This window comes from Biomphalaria glabrata, chromosome 7 (assembly GCF_947242115.1).
Source record: "Biomphalaria glabrata chromosome 7, xgBioGlab47.1, whole genome shotgun sequence".
In the NCBI taxonomy this organism is placed as follows: Eukaryota; Metazoa; Mollusca; class Gastropoda; family Planorbidae; genus Biomphalaria; species Biomphalaria glabrata.
In genome coordinates this window covers 9675987-9696008 of record NC_074717.1, presented here as the reverse complement: position 1 = coordinate 9696008, position 20022 = coordinate 9675987, and the positions used below count along the sequence as shown (strand labels likewise).

Genomic DNA, 20022 nt, shown 5'->3' with positions numbered 1-20022 from the left:
CCCTTAACGTTTATAAAATACAAAATGGATTTTACGCCCAAATTAAAATTTTAAATCTAGCCTACACAAAATAGGATAAAGCTTTTTCATAAGTGACAAAATGTAGCCAATCATATCACACTGAAAGATCACATGATGTACTGTTCTCTATTGTGATGATTATATGGTCTACTAGCCAAATATTACCCGCGGACTGATTTTTGATTTAGACCTATGTCAAACATGGCGAATGTTCCCTTCACATTTTTATTTCGCCACGAAATAAAAGTAGAGTGTGAAAATGAGTTTACCCGTTTAGCAGACATATTCATATGATCAAATATAAATATTCTGAAAACGGGTTTACCCGATTTGTTAAAAAAAAAAGTTTCGCTCTTTAATAGAGATAAATTTAGATATTTCCTTTCTTTTTCTAGGTCCTTCCGGTCGTTGCAGGGAGGGCATTAAACATACACTACGGTCTCCGCTATGATCTAAGGAACATTTACGCCACGTTTTATTAACATTGGTCAAACGGTTTTCATGTTTATTAGGGACATAAACATGTACATACTTATTGTCTTCTTTATATTATAAGATAAGTTATACAGGTCAATGGTTTTGACTTATACCCTGAAAATGCCCTGAATATTTAGATGTAAAAAAGTGGAGTCTAGGGTCCGCGTGAATAAGCCGAGAACATTTGACGATTGGTGAGGGCGTCTCACTATCAGGCCAGCTCTGTAACTCTAGCCTCTCCTCTGTTCACACACTTCACGGATCTAAATGGCCAAGTGAAACAACTTCTTCACACAAGGCCGTCGTACAGAAGTGAAAGCGATTCATAACCTTTCACCTTTCTGTACATAAGGGGGGGAGGAGGAATTTGTACCCCCCCTCCCCAACACTTTCTCGTCTCGACCAGTGCGTGTTTTGTTGTCATTTGTATTTTATGATACACTTTAATAGAGGAGACTCATTTCATTAGGAAACAAACACAGTGCATAGCCTACATTTAAGTGGCGCACATGGACACACCTGTCTGCGTTTAAGGAACACACATACTGGTATACTATGTTCAAGAGACACACATACACATACATTATGTTCAAAAGAGACACACATACACATATACTATGTTCAAAAGAGACACACATACACATATACTATGTTCAAAAGAGACACACATGCACATAAACTATGTTCAAAAGAGACACACATGCACATATACTATGTTCAAAAGAGACACACATGCACATATACTATATTCAAAAGAGACACACATGCACATATACTATGTTCAAAAGAGACACACATGCACATATACTATGTTCAAAAGAGACACACATACACATATACTATGTTCAAAAGAGACACACATACACATATACTATGTTCAAAAGAGACACACATACACATATACTATGTTCAAAAGAGACACACATACACATATACTATGTTCAAAAGAGACACACATACACATATACTATGTTCAAAAGAGACACACATACACATATACTATGTTCAAAAGAGACACACATACACATATACTATGTTCAAAAGAGACACACATGCACATATACTATGTTCAAAAGAGACACACATACACATATATTCTATGTTCAAAAGAAACACACATACACATATACTATGTTCAAAAGAAACACACATACACATATACTATGTTCAAAAGAGACACACATACACATATACTATGTTCAAAAGAGACACACATACACATATACTATGTTCAAAAGAGACACACATACACATATACTATGTTCAAAAGAGACACACATACACGTATAGTTTCAAGAGGCACACGTACACTTATAATATAAGAGGCACGCCAAGACACACCTCTTTAAGACACATTAAAACGTATCGTATTTGTCAATGAGACACACTGTATATTTAATAGACACAATAGCATATGTTTCATACACAGATAAAGACATATCGCTTTGGTTTTAAAAGCATACAAAGAATCATTATATCTGTTCAATTTTATATGTTCAAGATATCTTGTTGTATTGAAAATTGTGTATAGTGTGGTTGAGTGGTTTTAACCACGTGTTAATTGAACTCCAGCGAGTTTGTGTTCGAATCCCCGATTGTGAGGATGAAATTTAAATTCAAAATTTAACTGCAGTGGAACAGTGAGCGCCAAAGTGAGTACTGCTAGATTGTCAAAATCGGAGTTCGCTGAGCGCCAAAGTGAGTACTGCTAGATTGTCAAAATCGGAGTTCGCTGAGCGCCAAAGGGAGTACCGATATATTGTCACAAACAGTTTGTTGGTTGATAAAAGTGACCCGAGATAAATTGTTTAATATTATAAATGATATGCAGGTAACTAGATGATGATGTAGCAAGCAAAAGAAACAGATGAAGATAAAACGGCCATAAGAAAGGCCACATTCCTACGTCGCAAGAGCTAAAAACACGACTTGCCCTAATCAACGCTGTAGTGAGTCTCTTAACGTTATTCAATCTCTTGGCCATTTCCTTTTAAAGTTTTTTAATGCACCGTCAAGTCACTAAGGAAATACCCGATAAGTACACGTCTAACTATAGAGTCATTACAATGACTACTTGATTTAGTACAAAGTTATTGTTTTGTGAGGTTACCAATACACCGTATCCATTTTTCTTACACTTCAATGAAGTCACTCGTTTTAGATACTACATCCTAGCTACGGCTCTGATACGGGCAGGGTTCGAACCATCGAGTCGACAGTCAAGAACACAGACCACATGACCAAGGGGCCAAAGGAAGGTGTGCCATTGAACTGCCAACGCGGCAGAGAGGGTTTCACTTGGTAAAAGCGTAGGTCAATGACATCGAATGGAATCGTTTTCGGTTTCGAAGATCAAGAATGAGTGCAGCGTCTCACGTGACTACAAAATCCCAGTTGCGACTTGCATCTTTTTTCCATAAATTTCACGAAAAAGAAGAATGAATGCTTTTAAAAAAAAGGCCCAAACAAGAAACTGAAGCCATAAAGCCCCTATAGAAGAAAGGCTTTATGGAGAGCTGCTTGATTTGGGAACCACTGCGCAGTTCATCTCAGATATTGGTCTAGTCATCTGCACCCCCAAACCTAATAATGAGAACGAAGAAAAAAGAACCCTAATATGTTACTGAGTAGTTGCGTCGAGAGAGCTATTGTTGAAATGTTATCTTTCTTCTGTATCTAATGAGTATGTGTTAAATATTATTTTGTTTTTACCATTTTGGTTGTTGTAAATATTTTTATTTCGTTATTCAAAATAGAAAAACCATTTATATAACTGTAATCCATTGGCGGTTTAGTTTTATTGTATGTAAAAATAATTAGAGCAGGCAGTAACTATTACTTTTTCTTTCTCGCAATAATAAAAATAGTTTTCCTTGATTTATAATTTTCAGTACTTGTAAGAAAAAAACAAAATTTCAGTGCAGATGCTCAAGGATGCTCACCAATGAAATTTTATTTCTACTTTTAATCTTTTTTTGCTATTGTTGTCGTCTGGTATTGTAAAAACCCTTTGAAACCCAACATTAAGAGAAGATGCCTTAATATTGATTAATTAGTTTTTTGTTTTTTTTCATGAGCTTTGAACTTCAAATCTTTTCCATCTTTCTCTATAACCTGACAGTCTCTTACATTCTCTCTATTTTTCTACCTCTAACTCGCTTACTCTGTCTCTCTCTCTTTTTTTTATGTAGTCTCTTTCTCTTAGTGTCTCTTTTAGCCTCTATCTCTTTCACAACCAAACATCATTCTCATTATCTCTTTCATCCCCTCTCTTTTAGCCTCTATCTCTTTCACAACCAAACATCATTCTCATTATCTCTTTCATCCCCTCTCTTTTGGTCTCTCGCTTAGTCTCTTTCTCCATTACTCCAACTGCCTCTTTCTCTCTCTCTCTCTCTCTCTTAGGTCTCCACCTTTTGTCACCTTCTCTCTCTATGTATTCCATTATTTCCTGTTTCTTTCCGTCGTTCCTTCCAGACCTTTCTTCTAGACACCCCCACCCCCCCTGGATAACTCACCCTTCACATTTGACTCCCCCAGCAACCTTCCTCCTATACCTCCCTCCCGCAAGCCTTCTACCTCCTCCCAACCTCCCCACGTGCTGTGTGTAGCCCAATACCATACGGATCCTATTAAAAAATGTTGGTCTCATTCCCTTGACACAGTGACCTATTCGATGACTACGCCTTTGTCCAAATCACGTCTCTCTCTCTACTCTCTCTCCCTCCCCTTCTCTCTCTCTACTCTCTCTCCCTCCCCTTCTCTCTCTCTACTCTCTCTCCCTCCCCTTCTCAGTAAGTTGAAAATAGAAAATTCATAAAGATATTGTTATGCGCGATTGTATGTTTGTGCGTGTATTTGTGAGTGTATGTGTGTGTGTGTCTACATCTGCTCATTAAATATCATCCTTCTGTGGTGATATTTTCTATAATCTATATAATGCTTGTGTCAATGTTTTCATTGTACCTTATTATACTTTATAGAAGTTTTTACTAATTTCAAACAATATAAGAAATGCAAATTTTAATAACCACTTTTCAAACATACATTGCGCACTTGAAAAAATGTTTCGATATTTTTCTTATTAGTTGATAACCCATTCATGTCATTTCCAAAAAAAAAAAAAAAAAAAAAACTCTATCCAATAACAAAACTCATTAATTATTATCGCCTATTATTTCTCCATCTCCTGATAACGTGTTCGCTTACCTTAAATGTGTGAACTGTTGAAATTACATAGGTATTAAAAAAATAAGTAATATTAAGTAAACAGTATATTTGTGAAATGAATACATTCAAAGAAATTTGCTGTTTCGGGGTTACCGTCTTAAACGCCTGAAAGTGACATCCGACAACAATGACTCATCAGATATGTCATCAACCCGCTGTGATGTTTCTTTCACATGAACAACGTTCATACAGCGACTAAAGTTGGATACATCCCTCAGATACCTTCAGGGAATATATAATAGAATAGTTGTTTCATCTCTTTCATTCCGGGTTTATTTTTTTGTTTCACTTCTGCACTTCAAAACAAAAGCAGGAGTTGTCTCTCAGTTACAGGACCCTATCGCCTATCTTATTCAGAAAAACGTTTACAATTAAAGCGTTCATAACTACAGCAGTGATTGTGTGCACCGTGTTTAGATGTGCAATGTGAATGTTATACAATATTACAAGTAAAAGTAAAGTATCCCTTTCAGACCTAGGGATCTATGCGGCAGATGATGTAAAGATAATCTGTTTCTGTGGCCCACGGTTTACGAGGGTGTCATTTGGCCAGTACAACGACCCACAGCCTTTACTTTTAACCAACTAATGTCGGGTACCCAATAGAGCTGGGTGGACTCAGAGGTTCCCTAAAGATCCAGAAAAAAAACGGTCTTCAACAGTATTCTATTACTAGGACCCCTCGGTTTGGAAGCCAAGCTCTTTACCATTCAACAACAGCGTCTTTATACAATATGTTAGGTTAAATGAAATGTCTGCTTTCATAATAACATCAAAGTTATGCTAATGTTGTACTTGATTTGTTGACAAGGGTGCCGTGTGGCCAGCACAACGACCCAACGGCCTTTTATTTTTACAACTTATGTCAAAAACCCAATAGAGTTGGGTGGACTCAAAACACACAGTCTTCACCAAGATTCAACTTTAGACTTCTCGGTTCGGAAGCCATTACCCCCCCCCCCCCAAACACCACCACCACCACCCTACTCGATGAAATGTTTTCTTGTGTCATTTCTGAATGTTATACGTTACTTACTGAAACTATTGATAATTATTTCTTAGATGTGTGATGTGGTGTGTGTGATGTGGTGTGTGTGATGTGGTGTGTGTGATGTGGTGTGTGTGATGTGGTGTGTGTGATGTGGTGTGTGTGATGTGGTGTGTGTGATGTGGTGTGTGTGATGTGTGTGTGATGTGGTGTGTGTGGTGTGAATGTGATGTGTGATATTAAACTTTGCTGATGTGCTTGTGATGTGGTGGATGTGCTGATGTGCTTGTGATGTGGTGGGTGTGATGTGGTGAATGTGATGTGTTATGTATGGTGTGTGTGGCTGAGGGAACGAGTTCGAATCCAACTTGCAGAAATAAAAGAGCGATCTTTCCTTTACTTCTTGTCCAAACTGTTGAGCCATGAAGAGAATTATATGTATAGATTAGTTTCGGTTGTTAAGTCCATAATATTCTATTATCCTTTAACCTTTCCTATGTCTAAATTTTGTTATTTGAGTCTGTTAAATTTTAACATTTCCTTATAAATACAATAGAAAGATCGGCGTAACAAAATTATTGCTACCGCCAGTCCTATAGTAGAGCTAAAGGATGAAGCTCAACAATCTTCCAGTTAGGAGAACAGTGACGGTAGGATTGAAATTGATTAGGATTGTATTTGATTATGTTTTGTGATGATGTAGCAAAGGATAAAAAGCCCTTAGATAATGCTGGCTCTGAGAAAGGTGAATGTTACTGCATTTGTGCTACTGGTTCTAATGAAGAGGAAAGTGCTGACCCATTTATTGAGTTGAAAGAAAAATGTGCAAAGAAGCCTGAAGGTGCTAAATACAAACAGAAATTAGATGAGTGGACAGCCAGAGTAGAGAGTCGGAGCAAGACGGCTGAAACTTGAACTGAAAAATTCATTGACTTTTTAAATTGTGTAGATGCCTCCAAATGTCTCCCAGTTGAAGTAAGTCTACACTGAACAGACGTAGGTGATCAAGAATTTTAAGTTGTTCAGGTTCTGTTTGATAAATATATCTGTTTTATAAATAGATTGATTCGAAGAACTAGTGCTTAAATAGATTAAAGACAATTTGTGAGATCAGTATAAACATGATTCTAGCTGGCATACTAGGAAGTTTTTCAATGATCAAGTCATCAATGGAATAGAATTGTACTGACTGTTGTATTACTGGTGCATTTAAAAACTAAAGACACTTTCAAAGAATCTCAATTTCAAGGACTTCGTTTGGCATGTTATGATATATTAGTTCATACATGTGTCTACAACAGAGAACAATAGACGACCTAATGATCATCAAGTATGAACAATATCTGAAGGTGTTGTGAAAACAAGGAACTCATGGTTTTGTCTGGGCAATGTAATCTTCTACTGAATTTAAAAAGAAAGATTTGTTTCCTTAAAGAAGTTGATATATACGGATAAAACAATAGTGAACATAATCGAATCATAAAATCGGTACATAAGAAATGTTAAGCTTATTTTAGCGAAACAAAATTAATTTTAATACCGTCTATTTGGGCTAGCAATTGGTCTTTACTGATAACAGGTACTCTCGATTTGCGGCATATTCCCTGAGACAAAAGTAGTTCAATGAAAACAAAGAGTAATATTCACATCAAGCATACCAAAATTAAACAAGAAATAAATCATTTTTAAAATGTCTATTGATAAGTTTCTTTCATTGATAAAGTGGATCCAAAACAAAAGTAATAAAAAATATTATTTATTATCAAATGTTAATAGCAGATATAGCAGTATCTCACGATTATAGTAAATTGACCCCCTTCAAACATTCATTAACTGACGTCTTGCTTGTATTAATTAAGTGTGTGTACCAACAAGTTTTGTAAGTGTATCAAACGTCATCTTAGTTCTCCAGTGTTAAGGACAAAATTGGACCTTCAATGGGCTCTATGATTACTATGACGCAAACATGCGATTTGAGAATTGTTGCCATGCGTTGATACCCACAAGATGGCTGAATTAAAATTTGCTAGATCTAGAAGCAATGCCATAATGAAAAGAACTTGTGAAAGCAAGCATTAATGATCGATGTTTCGACTTAGCGGAAGTCAATTCTCCAGAAACAATAATTAAAGAAATCTTTTAAAGCATAATTTACAAAGGTTGGATATGCAATGAAATGGCGGAATGTCGATATAGAAGTCATTTTTGGTAACTATTCTCATGCAGTGAAAGGTTGGCTGGGTTGGATAGCTGCCTGTGCGCTCTGGATTGTGGTCTGGTCAGATGCGAATCCTGTACACTAGTTTTCCAGCCACCATTCGTTTTTTAATAAAATATTTATTGGCAAATTAATACAATCTTTAAAATAGTTAATAGTTTTATTTTCGACTAAAGAAAATCAGTTCTCTATTTGTAAATGGTCACTACATGTCAAATTACAATTAGAGAAGGCATGAGATTTGGTTACACACAGACAGCTTCGATAGCACACTTTTTTTGGTAATTGTCTGCGCAGAATAATGGATCAAAGTATTCAATAAATTTCAGCAATACTGCAAAATAGTGAGAAAGAGAAGCTATACTCTTAATTGCAAAAATAGTGAGAAAGAGAAGCTATACGCTTAATTGCAAAAATAGTGAGAAAGAGAAGCTATACTCTTATTTGCAAAATAGTGAGAAAGAGAAGCTATACTCTTATTTGCAAAAATAGTAAGAAAGAGAAGCTATACTCTTATTTACAGTGAACTTGCTTGGGAAGACTGCCCACAGGCTACCATTTAAAGATGCTTTACTTATTTTCAAGATTAGAAGTAGTAATAGTAGCTATCCTGTAGAACTATGGCGTCACAATGAAACGAATAATGAAGATAGAATATGTTCGTTTTATACTCATTAAACAGCTGATGCCTTTCATTATCTGCTGGCGTGTGAGCAGTTTAAATTATGTTTAAATTATACAGAATAAGACTAGTAAACAAAAAATATAATATTCTAGACCCAATGTTGAAAAATTAGCTGAACTGTTCAATTCTGGATCTGTAAAAAAATACACCGAGAAACAGTGTATTCATTAAATTAATCCTGCCTTTTTTTTCAAAAGTTAAATCATTCTATTGAATTTTTATTATTATTTAAATATTGTCTCTAGTCTGTAGCTGTGTTGATGGATCGAAGTGTAGTTACGTGCTAGATAATCATTTCACTTGTTGGTCAACAGTATGATTTGATAGTTGCGATATAGTGGTTTATGATTATTGTTATCATTATAATTTATAATTGATATTACCATTTTTTTAGTAGTTTTTAATAGTTTAGTGCAGCCTCTTTCATGATTTGCATTTCTACTGACGCGGTGCACTCTGGTCAAAGACTTCGTGTGAACGTTGGGGTAGGGGGTTAATACGGAGCAGGTTTCCGTGCAGATTCTCAGTTTAAACATTTCCAGGTCAACTTCGAGATTGGAACTTGAGCCCCATTGTTGACCATTATTGCCGGGACCATCCTATTCCATCCACCTCCACCACAAGTCCAAATAAGGGATTAAGACCAGAGCGAACTTAGGGTGGTCAATATGTAGCATAGGTGCGCTACACAAACGCTTAGATATAATAATAATAATAATAATAATAATAATAATAATAATAATAATAATAATAATAATTTAAGAAAAACTGAAAAGGAAAAACGAAGTAAATATGAGAGCCTAGGCTTGGAAGTTATCCAAAATAACAATATACCTAATTGTTATATCAACCGAGGGGATAATAACAACTGACCTCACAGATACTTTCGTGGCCCTTAGCGTCCCCGGTGGACATGTGGTAACTCAAATATATGATGCGAAACATGACCTACATTTAATAGTTACACAATTGATTTTATGTATTTGCATACATTATGCAGATTTTTAAATTTGTAAACAAAGCTGGACTTAAAAGCATGAAACCAAATTAACAACACTAAAAATTATATTATGTTGCCCTGTCTCTTGATGATGCCCACAAGAAACTCACACGTTTAAAAAAATAAAAAAATATATATATAGATATAAAAATAGATTAACGAATGATGTGGACAATATGGATTTTTTTTTTAACATGCAAAATTACAGTCAGCATATTTCAAACTTACACTTAAAATATTTGATTTCAGGAAATTAATAAACAGTACTTGCAGAAATAGTATACACCATAAAAGAAAATACCTCTATATAGGTGAAAGAAGTGCAATAATCCTTTTTTATATTAATTAGACATAGGTATGGTTTGAATTAAATAAAATTGTGAGATTAAAAAAAAATTGACGAGAACAAAGACAGAATACAGCTATTATGTAATATTCAACTGATTCAACGTGATGTATACTATGGGCAAAGGGTTATATATTCATTACATATCACATGCCTATATGTATGGAGACTCCTAAAGAGAGAGCAATCATTATGATAAAACAACTATGATTATGTATTGAGCCATGACTCGTTTATAACGTTTCATCTAGTTATAAAACATTTGTTTTGGTGTTTTGAGATTGGTTTTAAGTGTCACGCATAGATCTACAAACCATTTCAAATCACACTCGCGCGGAGTGACAAGACTGAAGAGCAGGCAGACCAACGCGACGTTGATGGAGTAATTGCATCTAATTAACAAATTTAACGCAATTAACACTTTTCACTTCATTATCGTTGAGAAAGTAGTCAAGGGGACAGAATTAAACATGGGCCCGAGGTGCCTGGTTATGTCCCTTCGTGTCAACTTTAAAGAAGATAGTGATTGTGTTGGAATTATTGCAAGGTAAAAATAAATAAATAAACTTCACTAAAGATGTGCTTGTTCATTTTATACAGACTTTCCGACGGAATGCGAGAGGCAATCTGAAATACGTTGGGTGTGGAATAAAGACTTTGATAGATTATGAGTTGGCTTAGTTTTTTTTTTGTTGTTTTTTTTTAGCTGACAATTGAAATTCGTTGATCGCGTGAATGTTTGGATACTGGTAAGACAGTTATTCTTTGTCTTCTCGAGCCCCTAAATAATTAAGATAATTGTCTTTTACGTGAGTAATTGTGTATTTATATTTATTTGTGTATGTGTATTTATATAAAGAAAATATCCCCCCTTTCAGACGAGCTATCTATAGGGCTATATAAGAAGCTCATCTGTTTGTATGGGGGATGGCAAATTATGGTGGCATGTGTATTGTTGACGGCCGTAGCACCAAACTGCTGGTAGACAACTAAACCTCTGTAGGCGTATTATATCTTCATTTATAAAACTTGAAATAACTTGATTCACTTCTTTACTGAACAATACTAAATAAAACTATTTATAATATAGACAAAATAAAACTGTATAATATAGACAAAATAAAACTGTATAATATAGACAAAATAAAACTGTATAATATAGACAAAATAAAACTGTATAATATAGACAAAATAAAACTGTATAATATAGACAAAATAAAGTTGATATGAAATCAAATAAATGTAGTAGGCTTTAGTAATAATATTTCTTAACGAAATCTACCTCACTACAATAACACAACCTTTCAGTCTCACGTTCTGGAGTCGTCTATTCCCAACTAAGAACAAATGACGACAATGCCACCTATGTCGCATCATTCAGAACCAATCGCTAACCTCTTTTCACCGTCACCACAGAAACGGAGAGGAACCCAAACGCTTGACCATTTGACCACCACGTCCAATGGTTTTTAAGACTGCATGCTGTGTAAGTACAACGTAATGACTGAAAGAAATTGATGACATACAGACGAAAGACAAGCTGAATGTATAAGTCCTCAGCGTTGCACAAACTTACTTGAGTAAAAATAAGGTTGTTGAACCTACCACTCAAGGTTAAACTATCAATCTTCGGGGAGTGGTGTCCTCCTAAATGACCAGCTCTATAAGAATTCTCTCCCTTGCCTGTCTAACTCTCTCTTTTTTTATTTAACCCTTGCCAGTCTAGATCTCTGCAAGATGCAAATGTCGTGACAAAGAACAATTACAGACGGTTACTAATGACACAAGTGACAAACGTTTGACAGTTGACCGAAAAATTACCGGAATACTGGAGAGTGACTCAATCGAAAACAAAGCCGAAAAAAAAATATATTCAATGCTTTCGTGCATGTACATGCGTGAGAAGGAGAGAGAGAGAGAGAGAGAGAGAAAGAGAGACAGATATATATATTTATATTTATATTTATATTTATATTTATATTTATATTTATATTTATATTTATATTTATATTTATATTTATATTTATATTTATATTTATATTTATATTGCTTGAGAGAGACAGACAGACAGACGGACAGACTGACAAGGGGGGTCTAAAGTTTTTGTACAGTGAAGTACATAAGGCAGATCCTATTTCTCCTTACTATTTTATGTGTAAGTAACTTTCTATCTGCAGTTGGGGGAGAGCCCGTAATCAAGAAATTAGATAATCCCAGAATATAACTTCTAAAACTGTGCAGTTGGTAGTTACAGATCTGATGTACGGGTGGCCAAACCTTATCGGTCTAAGGGAAACAGACATTCCCGAGTCGTGTCTTACTAGCTGTCACCCGTGATCACCCAAAGGTTGGAATTTTTTAAAGGAATTTGTGCACACATGTGTCTCTCTTCAACATGCGTGTGTGTGTTTGACATACGTGTGTGTCTCTTCAACGTGTGTGTGTGTGTGTGTTTGGCATACGTGTGTGTCTCTTCAACATGTGTGTGTGTGTTTGGCATAGGTGTGTGTGTGTCTTCAACATAAATGCGTGTCTCTTTAACAGTTTGTGTCTCTTTGACATATGTGTGTCTCTTTAATATATGCGTGTTTATTTAAACACGCGTGTGTCTCTAGGACACATGTATGAATCTTTTTGACACACGAGTGTCTCTTTTACATATGCGCGTGTCTCTAGTACATGTGTCTCTATAGTACGTGTAGTTTTAAGGACTAGTATGCGTCTCATTATGTCCGCATAGCCGTAATGTGTTTTTCTCTACGTTGACAACTGCGCCCACAATTTCAATTAAATTGTATTACTTTTTGTGTAGATTTTTAGAAAATGTATTTACAAAGTATATTTGTTGAATGACAGTCTAGAGTGCTCTACACTGAGCTCAGCTGGTTCAAACCCCGGCACGATCAATGCACCAGACTTTTATTGTGACACACATAAAATGTAAAGCAAAAGTTTTTTTCGTTTCATTATTTCTTTGGGTTGCTTTTTTTTTAATTTTTGTTAAGCTTTTGTTATAATTACGTACTTAAGGGGTGACGTATATCGCTAATATGTCAATGTCTAGATCAAAGTGGAGATTCTAGTACCTCATTCTGGCTAAATTCTTTGCAAGGTCTAGAGCACTGTTTCACAAAACTTTTTCCTCGACGGAACATTTGGGCAAATTCTGAGTATTTAGCGGAACTCTGGGCTTATTTTTTTTTAGAGACGATGGGCTACTAGTTAATTATTCTAGTAGTTTGTGGAGCACCTATTTAGGTCTTGCGGAATACTAAGGTTCCTCGGAAAACAGTTTGGGAAAATACTGTTTTAGAGTCTAGACTCTAGACATATTATAATATAGGCCTAGACATCGACCTCTGGTCACTTAGTATACTTCAACATTCTACACCAACGTTTCACCAACTGTGGTGACACATGTTTTTAATATATTAGCAGAATTTGACTCGCTTCCCGGGGGCCTTAGTTTGGGTATTACTGATTAAGGCATTGGATTTAGATTTATGACAAACATGGCGATTGCGCCCTTCACATTTTTTAAAATTTTGCCACGAAAATTTAAAAAAAATGTAACGATGGTTTTCAGTTAAGCCGACATATAAAATACTGAGAGCATGGGTTTATCCAATTTTGTTTTAAAAAAAAGTTTCATCCGTTAAACCTATAAATATTAAAGATACACATTTAAACATACACTATGGTCTCCGCCATGATCTACGGAACAATTATGCAAAGTTTTATCAAGATTGGTGAAACGTTTTAGAAAAATCTAAATTCTATTCGGGACATACATACGCTGAACTCCATAATACATTTTACTTTATCGCAAAAACTTAGGCTTGTATCTGACAATATTTGCCACAATGTCCACGAGTTTTGTAGCTTTGCAGATACTATCCTGCTGCACACGATGGTGGGTTACAGTGAGACATAACGTTATCGAAGGCCTGAACACTGACCTGCGACGTCTCAACCTGTGGGCAATTTAGACCAATAGCTTATTGTCACGTCACAGGGCCGATGTTCAGGCCTTCTATAACGATCGGTCTCAATGACACCGCTTGCAAGTCTCGAGCGAATAGAACAGCTTATTTGGGCGAAATGAATGATATCAAATTATGCAAATTTACAAAAAGCATATTTTTAACTTTAATTACTAATATATATCTTCTTGGATATCTATGGTTGTGGTGTAACACTCAAGATGTATATAACATTTAGTAGTCGGGACAATGTTAAATAAAAGTTGAGGAGGGTGAAAACAACATTGCTACTATGAAATAATTAAAATTCAAAGTCCCTCGAATATTTAATTATTATACATATTTGTCTTCATTTGTTTGTGCATAGCGCAGTTTTCATGATTTTAGCAATTGCTGTGAGCTATGGCCCAACCTTCCCTGTGAGTCCTTTTCAATGCTATTATGAGATCTCAAACAGAAATACCCAGTTAAGAAGATCTTTGAGGATAATAAAATATATCTAGCTGTCAATAGTGAATATTTGAATAGTTTATGGTTTTCAGTAGCAAATAGTCTGTGTCTATTCTTCTATTAGCTAACAGGGTCTAGAAGTAGCTATAACTACAAGATTTGTTTCTAGATGTTCTTTCAATATGTAAATAGCACTGGAATAGGGGATCGGTGTTTTTTTGTTTGTTTTTTTTATTTAAAGACATTTTTTTTTCTAACGTTTTAATACTGTGTTCTAACTAACTTTGATAGGTCGACCTGTTTACGCTAGATTTGTGGGTCGACCTACTTAGACAATATTTAGAGATCATCATAATTAAACTTACACGTAGTTCGACCTGTTTAACTTTAACGTAGGTCAACTTGTTTAGACTATATTGATAGATCAACCTGTTTAGACCTGACCGTAGTCGACCTGCTCAGACTGTATTGATAGGTCGACCAGTTTGTTTATACTATATTGGTAGGTAGACAAATATGACATGAAATCGTAGGTCGACCTGTTTAGATTAAATTAGTAGGACGATGTGTTTTGACTAAATTAGTAGATCAACCTATTTAACCATGGTAGTCGACCTATTAAGACATGAACCTATTTAGACATGGTGGGTCGACCTATTTAGACTAAACTGGTAGGTCGACCTAATTTTAAAAAATAGAAATATTAAAGATGCACTTACCCTCCGTGCCGGTAGTAGTTTTGATCGCCATACAGGCCGGTCATTAGACCCAATCCGGTCGTGTTTCCTATATTCCCGATTGAGAGGTTAGAGATCGAACCCATGCCGCCCACGGCGGAGCTAGGGTACGGAGACTGGAGCCCCACCGTTTGCATGTCCAGCATGTTTGGGTGGAGTGAGGGGTGCAGCGGTGCGTAGAACGACGTTTGGAGGGGCGGGTGGCTCCGACGCTGTCCGCCCAGGGGCGAAACGGCACCGCTTTCTCCCCCTTTCCTCTTCTCTTCCTCCACGGAAGCTGGGCTGTCCCACCGGCAGGAGCCGCCTATGTCGGAGTAGTACTCCGTTGGTAAGGTGGTTCGTGTTCTGCCTTCCACCGTGAGTCCTCAGTTTGTTAGTGCCGAGTTCTTGCGCGCGTGCGTTGAAACATCATAATGTACACACCACACAGGAGCACATTGGTGAACAGGAGTAGAGCAGGTCAATCACTTGAGACCTAGGAGTCACTGCAAGAGAAGAAATGAGCTCATTAAACAATAGGGAGGGGTCAACCATAGATTGTTCGATCTAGATCTATACCTATGTTATGGGGCAGTGTTTCCCAAACTGTCTTCTGCGGAACCCTAGTGTTCCGTAAGGCCTGAATAAGTGTTCCACAAACTACTGGAAGAACTAAAGTAAGCCACCCGTGAACTAAATTATCCTACGAAATAAAGTGATCCATTAGATCAGTGGTTCCCAAACTTTTTTGTCTCGTAGACCCCTTGCCATGTTTTCTGGTTTTCGGTAGACCCCTGCTCAACTTGCGAATTCATCAACATTTTAAAAACAAATTTCTAACTGTAATGAGTTGAAGAGCGAAAAGGTAATTTAAAACTACACAACTACGGCTATTGTGTTTCATATACGAATTTGTTGTTCTATGAAGTAGTCTTTCCAACATTAAATATTAATTAATTAATTAATATGCCTTAATTATCATTGTAAAAGGTTTCGCAAAGAGCAGTTGTTCGTGTATTTCTTGATCTTTCACGTGTGGCTCAAATATTGAATCTGCGGAACTGTTTTCATTAACAGGAAAGGGGCGAAGGCGAGTAACTGGAGCCTAAACCAGGTCTCGTGGGTCAACCTTAAGGAAATATAAGGAGACAGTGACTATTAGCGCCATGTATTCCTGGGCCGTCCCCTCTTCCTCTTTCCTTATGGGTTCCAGGTTAGGGCTTGCCTTGTTATGCTTGATGCAGGATTGCGTAGGGTGTGAACTATCCATCTCCAGCGTCTCTGAAGGATATCTACTTCAACGGGCTGCTGCTTTGTTCTTTGCCAGCGGATTATAAGAATCTTCCTCAGACAGGTATTGTTGAATACCTGGAATGTTTTCATGGTTATGATGGTGGTTATCCAGGTCTCTGCTCCATAAAGTTGTATTGGCTTAACTATTGGCTTGACAATGGTGTTAGAGCCTAATCTTAGTGGTGGTGCTTATTTTCCTAGATCCTCAGGTGTTCTTCAAATGACGGAAGGCTGCTCGAGCTTTACCATGGCACCGCGAAATGGAAGCAGATGCCAAGCAGATGGGCAAAATGTGGGAATAGTTGGAGATATTTGCCAAGAACCGAGATGCCTGGAGGAAGCTGGTTGGTGGCCTATGCTCAGAAAGGACCACAGGCATAGATAAGATGAGATAAGATGGTGACCATTAGACAGTTTGTAGCACACAGCGCTACACTTTGTCAGACCAAACTGTATTTCTATCTTTTGCAAAGATTTACATAAGAAGCTTTTAATTTTATAACTTATGCCACCAAAGCGACCTTAAACTGTATAGTCGTTTAAAGAAATTCTTTTAATAATAACAGATGTAGGTTTGTGTAAAACGGCTGGTAGAATCAATGTTTGACCTTTGATGTTTTCCGTATTTCGCTATAAGTAAAGAAATCTTGTAAGACTCTCACAAACCATCATCTTCTCTATATGATGTCGAACAGAGATTTTGTGGGTCTATATTGAACTCGAGTGTTCGAAAGTTTTTCAAATCTTAATTTTCGTCAGGGTGGCATTGTCTCAGATGCAGATCCATATCGTCATAAAAAGGTCCCTTAGGCAAATGTGTGTTTGACAAGGAAGTAATCCCAATTTTAAATAATTAATGCTGTACTGTCTACATTTCTTTTTTTTTTTTCTAAATATTAGTTCCATGTAGACAAAATTAAGCTATTTAAATAAGTATTGAAATTGAATACAACAATTATTTGTTTGAATAGCAGGATAAATATTTAAAGGATTAACGAAGGTACAAATTGTAGGCTATATTAGTGTAAATTTTTTTTAACATTAATGGAATGTGAAAATTAAGTAACGACCTGCTTGGATGAAATTTATTGTCGTAGACCCCCGTGGACATCTCATAGACCCCCAATTTATTTTTTCACTTTCGTAGACCCCTTGGAGGTCTTCGTAGACCCCTGGGGGTCTATATAGACCACTTTGGGAATCACTGCATTAGATGTTCAGAATGTGCGAAGTGTTCCGTTAAGGAAAAAGTTTGTGAAACACTGTGAGTCAGGGGCGGACTGGCTATATGGGCATTCGAGCAAAAGCCAGGTGGGCAGTTACCCTAAAGGGTAGATGGACCGACTTTGAAAGCGTCACTTTAAACTCCAGTAAAGCCAGAAGTACACAAAAGATAGTAGAATTTCTATTACAAAATGAGCCCATGACTCGACATGGTTGACTTAAGAGTGTAGTCTACTACTATCCGAACACATTTAAGGATATAATAACATTAATCCGTATATCTGTAGCTCAAACGCTTATACATTCTAATCTATGAACTAACAACAAAAAAGGCTTTATTTTGTCAAACTATCTTCAATTCTCTTCAGAAAGCACATATAGACGTATCATAATAAAGCCATTCGAAATAATGGAGTCCAAGCTTGTACATATTGAGTCCACCTACCAATTGAAATACAATAATTTACGTCAACCCACGCACGCACGCACGAGCTCAGCTTTCGGTGAATAAACTTACGACATGCGATTTGTGGGCCGGTTCGTATGGTGAGGCCGTAATGTCATGGCCGATTTTCGATACCCAGTTCGTCGCTGATGTGTGCGGTATACTGATGTAACCCTGAGCTAAATTACGGCAGATAATTTGTTTGCATTGCCTAAATGTAACTAAACAGATGAGATTATAAATAGGGGAGTGGAGGTTGAAAGGGAGGGGCGGGGGGAGGAGGCGCTGGAGACCAGTGATGTGTAGTTGTCAAAGTGAGTTGTATTCTGTTGAAATGTTCGAGGTAATAGTCCACTTGTGTTTTTTTTTGTGTGTTTGTACAGAGCTAGAGAGAAGGATCCTACCAATGGAATTGAGATGCTACAGAAGGATGCCGGGGATCACATTTAAAGACCGCATTACAAACGAAGAGATTAGAAACAGGGTAACTGCAGCCATTGGACCCCACGACTGTTGCTAACTGTTGTAAACAAAAAACACGGAAACTAAATCTCAATGGCCATATTACAAGGTTTTCTGGGCTTGCAAAGACCTTCTTACAGGGAACAGTACCAGGAAAAAGAAGGAGAGGCAGACAGAGAAAGCGATGGGAAGACAACATAACATTGAAAGAGGTTCTAAACAAGGCAAAGGACAGATAGAAATGAAGAAAGACATTTGACAAATAGTGTGTAGCGCCCCAACGGTCCAACAGACTAAGGGATAGGTGAAAGTGAAGATTTCTACAAAGATCTACATTCAAGTGAAAAGCTGTAGATATTGTCAATAAACATTATTTCCATAATTGTTGTTTAAAAAGATGTTTGTTTGGGATTTAGTTGTTTTTGTCTGTTTGAAACAACTCAACGGCCGTACATCAACAGCCTAAGAAATCAAAGTTCCGTTTAGTGTGTGTAATGGATTTGTACAAGATTAGTTCAACTATTCTAAGTACACTGTTAGAAATTGTTAGAAATTTCAGAAAAAGTGAATGCTTTAGACATAGAATTGTAGACCCAAATGTGGTCAAGTTGCTATAGCTTGAGGCTGCGAGCGAGCGGAAACATATTCGAAGCGAACACAAAATATTTCTTCCCTACAATATTAATAAATGATATAAATAGTGCTGAAAATAATTTTCTTTCAGTCAGTGGTTCCCAAACTTTGTCCTTAACATAACACTTGGCACATTCTGAGTAGTTAGCGAAACACTTTGCTTAGTTTTTTTTTAGAGGTTTATTCAAGATGGCCGCCAACAAAATTATTTCAGTAGTTCGTGGAGCACTTATACAGGCCTCGAGAAACACTAGAGTTCCGAGGAAGCACAGTTTGGGAAACACTGCCTTAAGGTATCCTTATTTATACAATTTATATTTATACCTTAATTAATATTATGTATTCATGTATACATGTCCGATTCCTATTTATTTCTTTATTTATAAATGAATCATTTATATTTTCATTGATATAATTTATATATATATTTATTCAAATGATTTTTATATTTATTTCGACATTGATATAAACAATATTTATATCTGTATTTACATAAATTAGATGTTTATTCTTGCATTAGTCAGCTCTTTGGTTCTCTTATAGTCAAAACCAAAATGTCTGTCATTCTATAATATCTTTAAGTATAAAAACATAAAGAATGAATAGGATAACCATTTTGGTTTATTTATGATATAGATTTTTACTTAAAAATTAATAAATGTAGAAATTATTATGGCAACTTTATCGGTTTTCTAAAAAGAAAAAGAAACTAAATACAAATCATTAGTTAATTGTCTATGTTTTTATGAATGTCGCAAACACATTTTTAACAAGGTATTTGAGTAGATTATTTTGCTAAAGGCACATAGTCTCTGGAAAAGCTACAATTATCAAAATACTAAATTCAGAAT

General features: G+C 36.2%; 1 protein-coding gene across 3 annotated transcripts in view; it reads right to left on the bottom strand.

Moving 5' to 3' along the window:
- Positions 1-20022, bottom strand: part of LOC106059276 (forkhead box protein C2-B-like) — a 124729-nt gene that overhangs the window by 26601 nt on the left and 78106 nt on the right. For all 3 annotated transcript variants that reach the window (XM_056034265.1, XM_056034266.1, XM_056034264.1), the window contains exon 2: positions 15118-15620. In XM_056034265.1, the coding sequence (XP_055890240.1) occupies positions 15118-15281 (164 nt within the window). In that variant the 5' untranslated portion in view covers positions 15282-15620. The remainder of the gene's footprint in view (positions 1-15117; positions 15621-20022) is intronic.